Raw genomic sequence first — 9,173 nt, forward strand, 5'->3', positions numbered from 1 at the left:
CAACAATTCTACCTATTTCAGCTTTTGAATACACACATTAATCCTCTCTCTCTCTCTCTCTCTCTCTCTCTCTGCAAACAAAACAGGCAGGCCAAATGTGTCACTGAAGCAGACTCCTACACTAGCTCGTATCAACAGGAAAGGGGGGGGGGACGCGGCCAATGAGACTAATTCGGAGGTGTGTGCTTTATGAAAAGAACACCCTGTACTGTCCCGAGTTCAACTCCGGCTGCCTTCTACCAGCTGAGTGGCTGTCGTAAGTGGCCTGCTTTTCCTATTCCCGCTGTGATTGGAGAAAGGGAAAGCCAATAACTTAAGCCCCCTCCCCCCCCTCTCTCTCTCAGGACGTGCCCTTGTTGTTTTCAACTTTAGAGGAGAATGGAGCCGGTGGAGAGAGAGAGAGAGAGAGAGAGAGAGAGAGAGAGAGAGAGAGAGAGAGAGCCAGCCAGCCAGTCAGTCAGCAGTGCACATAACGCACAGACGAGCAGAGCTGTGTGTAAGTTCTGCCCTCAAGATATACAACCGTAGTGGGAGAGCTTGCACTGAAAATATCCTTAGTCCAATTAACTCTGAGGGTATACAAATGGAACCAAATGGACCCCTTCCATTTGTACACACTCTCCTACTGTGCATTCACATCACTCCCTGGGATAAAAAATAATAAGACTAATTGGAAAATCATTTTTGATGTGAGAACTTATTTAAGTAACTGATGCAAAAATAAATAGACATGAGCCTTCTGCTACTCTGTCGTACCATGGCCAAATGGTTCTCAAACATTTTCATGTCAAGGAAAATCACCCCAAATTATCTATGGGGGCCTGTATTAAGGGCCACATCTGTAAATACTTTTGTGCCAGGGACCCCCATAAAAGCTTTGTGATTTTAAACTGTTTCAAATATATAAAAAACTTTTATAGCCAAATAGCCGATGTACCTGTATATAGGGTTAAAGTGGTTAAACTTATTTAAATTTCGCTGGGGACAGCCCCCCCCACTTTGAGAACGACTGGTCTAGGGAGTTCAACTTGTCACTGTTGTCAGTCAATACATTCCTCAGCCTCACCAAAGCATTAGCCCGTCCAAATCATGACCTAGTTACAGCCGGGACAAATCTCTGGAGCCAGTGTACCCTGTAAAAAATCATGTGTTAAATTAACTCAGAGCGCACCGAATTCTGGGTGTTAATTTAGACCCAATACTGTTGTACTATCAGGAAAGACTTCTAGGGTGAGGTAATACAAAAAGATTACAGGTGTGTGTGTTTGGGGGGGGGGGGGGGATAAAAATAAGCCAAGAAATCATCTACATACCAGAATTTATTTTTAATCAAATTATTGCAGATTTAAAGAAACAATATAAAACATACATGACGTAAGATTGATTATTGGGCTCAGCTTTGCAACCTTGTATTTACCTTGAAAAACAAGAAAAATAATGAAAATATATATTTACAGAAATGCCACTTTGGAAAGCCATACACACCCACAAAAAGCTCAACATAAATAAGTTAGTATACATTTCTCAGTGTTTTCTTTTCTTTTCTTTTTTTTTTTACAAGAAAATATATATACACACACACACGGGTACACTTCAAAGCTTTACACAGATTCATAATGCAGTGTAACTTTGTCTTTCTTTGCCCTAAAAAATAAAATAAAAATAATAATCCTAATAGTGCAATTACATTTTCCAATGTGAGGCCACAGGAGGCAAATGATTGATTCACATAGTGTGGTGTGTGTGTGTGTGTGTGTGTGTGTGTGTGTGTGTGTGTGTGTGTGTGTGTGTGTTTGCATAATATGTAGCCCAGTGATTGCAACAACACATGTATCACGTCGTTGATGTCAGGCAGAAACCTTGCATTTTCATATTTCAACGTTTTTTTGTAATTTGTTTTTGTAAATTAATGCTCTAATTCATAAAAGAGTGTGCACTAAAGTAGTGAAAATAGCTGATCTACAAGCTCACAGCGTGTGGCGTTTGCGACACATTATGAGCCTGTATATCAGCTATCTTCACTTTTTTTTAAATGTTTTTTAAATAATAATTTAAAAAAAGGAAGGGTTTTTCCACCAGACAGCAACGATATCCATGTTAACCTGGGCTATCTTGTCAATACCTTAAGCATGATTTACACGTCTCGTACGGCGCTATCCCGCGCCGAGATCATCAGATCTACACGCTCACAATGTTGGTAGCTTGTATATCTGCCATCTTTTCGACAAACTATGGAAATTAGGGAGGTCAGGGGGAAATGCATAATCTTCTCCTGCCAAAAAAAGGGGATACATTATAGCAAATACTGCTATCATTTGGTTGAGTAGTGCGCAGCAGTTCAACTCCCCACTAAAAATAAACAAATAAAAGTCACACCTTTGGCAAATTTGTTTCCCTCTCTGAAAAAGGGTAAAATAATAATAAAAACATAAAATAAAAAGGGGAAAATAGGAGATTTACATGTAAACGTTAACCTGGCTAGACCCAGTGATATAGACCCTAATGAGCCCTTTAAAAAAGGTGCTGTAAGTGATATTTGTTTGTTTGTTTGTTTAAAGGTTAGCAATCATTACTATAGTGTGTTTGTTCAGTAACAGGGGTCTCATAGTCTCTCCAGCTCTTTAGTGAACAGAAAAATACATTTTCAGGTAAGGATACCAATTTCATCTAATCAGGAGAGAGAACCCCCAACAAGATAATTTATCAGCTACAACTTTATAGCGTTCCAGTTCCAATTCTGTCTGCCATTTCTTTTTTTTGCTTCATCACTTCCAATTTCACTCCTGTATCCTGTATGAGTTCTCTCTCCTGATTGGATGAAATTGGCATCCAGACATGAAAAAAAAAATCTGTTTACTAAAGAGTGTGTTCCTGATACTGAACTAACACTCTATAGCAATGATTACTATCACAGATAGAGCTATTTAACACACAAAGATGTGTGTATATATGTATATATATATATATATATATATATATATATATATATATATATATATATATATATATATATATATATCATACACAGTATATATACTTACAGCACCTTTAACTTACAGTGTGACCATCTATCAACATGAAGGGCCTTCAAACAGTAACACTGGGCCATTTAAAGCCATGAAAAAAAAACTTTTTTTTCCCCACAAAAAACCCTGATTTTTTTTCTTTTTAATCTGCATTTCTTTTTACTTCGATATATCAAATTATTACCTGAACATGGATACAACATGACCACGTGTACAAAATAATATTTCTCTTTTTGAAAACTGCGCTGCAATTTCCCAAGTCAAATTCACACTCAAAACGTATGAAAAGCATATTACATTTTGCTTTCTCTCTCTCTCTTATGTGCTACATCTCAAAATGTATAGGTAGTAAAAAAAAATAATAATAAACTGAGCAAAAAGGAAAAAAAGACTCCATTTGCACACTGCTACATTGTCTGCTTTTGAGGCAATTGAATTGAGTGCCAAAACTTTTATAGTGTACATATTCAGTGCTTGTACATCTCCCCGCCCACCCACAACACTAGGGCTGGGCAATTAATCAATCAATCAATTAATAACCGATATTTAGAACCAAAAACCGACTTCATCTCGCTCATGTAGGTAAATCGCATAAATCGACAAGCAGGGTCTCAGGGGAATTCTTTTTTAAATTTCTCATATATCAACAAATCGACACAGAAATTTTGTAGAGATTTTTTACAATATCGACCAAATCGATTAGTTATTATAACCGTGTTATACTTTGTTGTACAAAGACAATAACAATAGCCGATCTACAAGCACAGAACGTGTCACAGTGCGGTGCATTGTGAGCTTGCAGATCTGCTATTTTCACGATATACATATTTTTTTAAATGATGGTGATATTGATTTGAAGTCGTATGGCCCAGCCCTACCCCCACACCGCAAAAATCCTCAGTGATAACCTATCCACATGCAACACTGAGAATGCACAAAAATTGACCCCTTTACGGATGTGTAACTCTGACAGGGTACAAACATGGAACCGAATGGACCCGCATTTGTACACTCCCAGAGTTAATCTAACTCCAAGGTTTTTACAGTGCACCTCCATCTCAGAAAAGGCCGTCTCTCTCTCCCTCTCTACTGGGTGCTGAGGAAGGCAACAGAATCCCTCCAGCGACCGGACTCTCAGGTTCTGTGGGACACAGAGGAAAAACAAGCTGAATAGCGGTGGTGGATAGTAACTAAGTACATTTACTCAAAGTACTTGAGTATTTTTGCCTTGCTTGATCATTTCCATTTTTCGATGCGTTTATACTTCTACTCCACAGCATCTCAAGAGGCAAATAGGTTTTACTCCACTGCAATTTATTTGAAAGCTTCAGCTACTTTGTAGATTTAGATGGCATTAACCTGCATGCATTAACCAATCATGCCTTATTCTATACTTAAACGGCTGATCTGCTATTTTTTTTTTGGAAACGTTGTACCTTTACTCAAGCCTGCATACAGGCCTTTTACTTGTTAACAAATAATAATCTGAGTACTCTCTTCAACCACTGCTTAATGGTGGTGCATTTGCAGAGAGGGGGGGGAGCGAAGACGAAGAAGAGAAAAAAAGAGAAAAAAAAACTCCCACACAAACAAAACAGTTGTTCCATCTCGAGGTCTCCCGTGCAGACAGAGAAACGTGGGTGCATGGACTCACACAAAGAGAGACTTTATGACGGAGAGACGGACACAGTGCACACAGAGCTTGCAAACTGTCAGCGCTGCAAACGCAGCGTGTAACAAAGCAACCACTTCAACAGGCCTGGTGACGTGTTACTATCGTTGGGGGGGTGGGGGGGGGGTGGGAGCTGTGTGCAAGGCGTGTTTAGATAAACACCCAGAGGAGACCAGTGGTGTAAAGTAACTAAGTACATTTACTCAAGTACTGCACTTAAGTAAAATTTGTAGGTACTTTTACTGGATTATTTCCAATTTTCAGTACTTTTACATCTACTCCACTACATCTCAGAGGCAAATATTGTTTGCTTTTACTCCTCTACAATTATTTGAAAATTAGTTACGAGTTACTTTGCAGATATAACTTATTACATTATAAAACATACATTAACCACTTGAGTCTATTTTATATCCAGGCTATTTGAAAATAGCAGATCTACAAGCTCACAACGTGAAACATTGCAGTACTTTTACCACTTTAAAGTACATTTTGATACCAATACTGTTGCACTTTTACTCAAGTAATTTTTTTATTCTGGACTTTTACTTGTAAAACATTTGAGTACTTTTTCCACCACTGGAGGAGACTAGCCATCGCTGCACAGGCAGACAGGCAGACAGGCAGGCAGACAGACAGACAGACACACGCACATCTTTTGGTGTATAATATTGTATGACTTAGGGGCCCTGGTGTGTTTGAAAACAAGTGCTCCTTAAGTACCCTGGGTTAGTGAAAAGTGGATAAACAGCCGAGATCCATTTTCTAGAATGTCCATGATGCAATATTTTTTACACACACACCTTTCACTGTGAATGTCTGCTTAAAATGGTAATAAGTCCCCCAAAAAAAGAAGAGTTTCTAACCTCAGCTCAGCCCAGTTGCTCCCTGCTGTCCGCCTTGCTGGGTGTCTCTTCCACAGACGTTAATGTCTGACTCCTTGTGCAGTTTGACTGGTCATCTTGATCTTCGTCATCCTCATCATCCTCGTAGCGCAGCCGTTTTCTGGGAGAGTCACCTGAACAAGGACCTGCCAGGAGAAGGGGAAAGAAAGTAGTTATAATAAAGATATATATATTTTTAAATTATCAAAATGTCTGTTAACAGGAACATAAAACATGTGAAAAAAAACTTAACTTCATGAGGTATTGTCTTAACATATTTTGACTCAAAGTATTAACAAAAAGTAAAACATTCATAATATGATATCACTGCTTGCAGCAGTTTGCGTGTTCAGTCGCACGTATACACTTATTAAAAAACTAATCACACAATCGCCCCTCAATAAGATCGCTGAAGAAAAAGGAAAAAAGTTTTCTTGTCAGATCATCATCACATCCCCATAAGAACAGATTTGAGGAAATTGAACTGCTTTTCAAAGATTGTTTTAATTTATTCTGTATGTGCGATCTCTAGTCTGCACAGCCAAATGGACCCAAACTCTGAGACTGGACCCGTAGGGTCCATTTGGTTCCATTCGCACACTCTCAACAGTTATTTACAGTAGGCTACAGTTTAAGGCAGTGCTTCCCAAACTTTTTTATCTCAAGACCCAAAAGAGAAATCAGATGTTTGTCCGGGACCCAATGCGACGCCTTGTGAGCTTGTAGATTGGCTATTTTCACTATTTATTTAAGATTTGTTTTCTACTTCATGAAAAAAAAAAAAAATCAAAAACCATTGAATTTGTTTTTAGTTCATGATTTTTTTTGGGGTGGATAATTTTTTTTAATATATTTTGAAATAATAATTAAATCAAAATGTAGGAAACAAAAAAATAAAAGGGATATTTTACTCGTGACCCATAAAAAAATTGTCCGCGGCCCACAATCGGGTCCCGACCCAGCGTTTGGGAACCAGTGGTTTTTAGGGGGCCCGTCCCGACTACCTGCAGCTCTTTGGCGTCTCCTCCTGGGGCTGCCTCCGTCGCGGGGCGAGGAGTCGCCTCCGCCGCCGCGACACGGCGATCGCTCCCCGGGCGAGGATGATGACGACGATCGCCCTCTATCATCTCCAGCTCCTCCTCGGTTGTTGTTGTTGTTGTTGTGATGGTTCCCGTTCGTACAGTCCTTGGGTCTTGGCCGCCTCTCCCCCCTCGGCGCCCGGGAGTAGAAGTCCGGCGCGTCGCTCACCTCCTCCCACTCTAGCCCGCCCGTCGCTCCGGTCCCTTCCAGCGGCCTGTCGGCCACCACGTCGTAGCTCCAGCGCTCGGCGAAGCGCCGCCGCTCCTCGGCCATCTGAGCGCGACACTCCCGCTGGAAGTCCTCCAGGTCCCGGCGGTCCGACGATCCGAACAGGTTCCTGCACACCGGGGGTCTGGAGGACCCCGGGCCGTCCACCACCAGGGCCCCCAGGCCCATGGCGACCCGAGCCCCCGCTCCGAGCTCCAAAGTCGGACTCGCGTTATTCGAAAGACGCACGTCTGACATTTTGTTGCACATATATAGAACAAAAACACACACACAAAACAACCAAAAGCGAAGGGAAAAAAAACAACCGTCCAACAGATCAGCTCAGTTTTTTTGCCCCCAAAAAAACGGTTTTATAATCCTTCAGAACTCACAGATCAGATCGGATCACAGGTGGATTAATGCGTGCATTATTATTATTCTGAGCTCGTCGTATCCAAAACGCAACCCGTGCAAATGATGTTGTCTCCTCCAAAAGAAATAATCGTCGTCCTCTCCACCGCCTCCCTCCTCCTCCGCAGTACTGTGGGTGTGTGTGTGTGTGTGTGTTTTAAAAGGCAAACAGCTCCTGTCAAACTCCGTAAACAAGTCGGATCGTCAGGGCCAACATGGCGCTGGAGAGAGAGAGAGAGAGATGTGCAGACAGAGCTACTACTACTGGAGCAGAGGAGGGCAGAGACTGACTATTTAAACGGGAACACGAGCTTCATTGGTGCTGCGGGCTGCAGAGCCCCGCCCCCTGCTGCTGCAGAGAGTTAAACAGTTGAACGTGGCTGAGCTCAACAACATTAACCCCATATGTACTCTATGTGGTGGTAAAAAAAGTACTCACATTTTGTACTTAAGTAAAAGCACCAATACCACCAATGTAGAAATACTCTGTTGCAAGTAAAAGTATTCAAAATTGACTTGAGTAAAAGTTTTTCACTTTTTCATGGCAAGGACCCCCAAATTGACATGCATTTGACTGTGGACTCCCATCTGAAACTATTTGGGCCCCTATACGAGAAGATTTGTGTTAAAAATTTGACCAAAAAAAATCTACAAACTTTCAGATCTACAAGATCACAACATGTGTATCAGCATAAAATAGGGTTAAAGTGGTTAAAATGATTTTTATGCTTTTCCGGGGAGGACCCCAGGCCCCACTTTGAGAACCACTGCTATACAGTACATGACTGAATGATAGCCTCATTATGCATAATACCATGAACTTGAAATCCAGTGTTCATTTAAAAGGTGCACTTGTTTTTCTTTTTCCATTTCTCTTTTTTAAAGAACGATTTAAAACAAGAAAAAATAAATAGCAGATCTACACATTCACAACAAGTGAGCTTGTAGATCTATTTAAAATAAACAAGTAGGGCTTATGTGGTTAATGAATAAAACCAATCTGTAGCCTATGGCTGAAAGTGGTCTCCCTACTCTTCTATTTTGCCTGGTGCCAGGCAGGTAGGATACATACACTGGTTGACAAGTAGTACTGCCCGAAGCTCATGAGCACACCAGCTTACCTGCATCGATGTCCATGAGTGCAGGTCAAGGTTCAAGGTTCAAGGTTACTTTATTTTTGTCTCCCAAGGGAGAAATTTGTCTTGGACACACAGACCAGCAGCATACACAATACCATACAGTACAGGACAGAGACAAAAACAAAAACATAAACACACAGTGACATGTACAGTCCGTTTTTCCTAGTCATCACCCTCCATAATAATAATAAATAATAATAGCCACCTCATTCAGTATATAGTGCAATAAGACCAACACCTTAGCACACCTCAAAACCTTCTGCCCCGCCGTCTGCCCACCGCAAGGACATCATTGAGGAGTGTAATTGACATAGGGACAAAGGAGTACTTGTACCTATTGTAGTTGAACGCATGGGTCCCGTACCTCCTACCTGACGGCAGTAACCTATACTCAGTGTGTAGGACATGAGGAGTCAGACACAATCTTCTTTAGCCAGCCCAATGGTGGACTGCTCAAAAATGACCTGGGGGGTAATGGGGGGTGTGGACATACCCATAATCTTCCCTGCCATTTTGACTAATCTAAGGATCTCAGATATATACTTTACCGTCAGGTTTCCGAACCAACTGGTGATACCATATCTGACAACAGACTCTATACTAGCTCTATAAAAGATCAGCATTATGTTTCTACATACACCAAAGAGTCTAAGCCTACGGAGAAAATGAAGGCGCTGGTGTATTTTTGCACACAGGTCAAATATAAAAGTCTTGCTGTGGCCTGTATGGCCTCATGTTGATGAGACCAACTTCG

At 41.1% G+C, this 9,173-nt stretch overlaps 1 protein-coding gene across 1 annotated transcript; it reads right to left on the minus strand.

The window, feature by feature from the left end:
* Positions 1 to 1,301: 1,301 nt before the first annotated feature.
* LOC308080020 (uncharacterized protein) lies at positions 1,302 to 7,654 on the minus strand. Its single transcript, XM_080421712.1, has 3 exons — positions 6,587 to 7,654; positions 5,565 to 5,728; positions 1,302 to 4,167 (listed from the first exon to the last, which is right to left on the minus strand). Exons 1-2 carry the CDS (start codon positions 7,137 to 7,139, stop codon positions 5,571 to 5,573), a joined length of 711 nt encoding a protein of 236 aa, XP_080277838.1. The 5' UTR covers positions 7,140 to 7,654; the 3' UTR covers positions 1,302 to 4,167; positions 5,565 to 5,570.
* Positions 7,655 to 9,173: the final 1,519 nt, after the last annotated feature.

This window comes from Gymnoscopelus braueri (genome assembly GCF_963280865.1).
Source record: "Gymnoscopelus braueri genome assembly, chromosome: 23".
In the NCBI taxonomy this organism is placed as follows: Eukaryota; Metazoa; Chordata; class Actinopteri; order Myctophiformes; family Myctophidae; genus Gymnoscopelus; species Gymnoscopelus braueri.

Excerpts from the sequence above, each read along its gene's own strand:
- LOC308080020 (XM_080421712.1), bottom strand. The coding sequence starts at position 7,139 with ATGTGCAACAAAATGTCAGACGTGCGTCTTTCGAATAACGCGAGTCCG. Across the intron at positions 5,729-6,586 it reads GAGACGCCAAAGAGCTGCAG|GTCCTTGTTCAGGTGACTCT; the intron begins GTAGTCGGGACG and ends TTCTCCTGGCAG.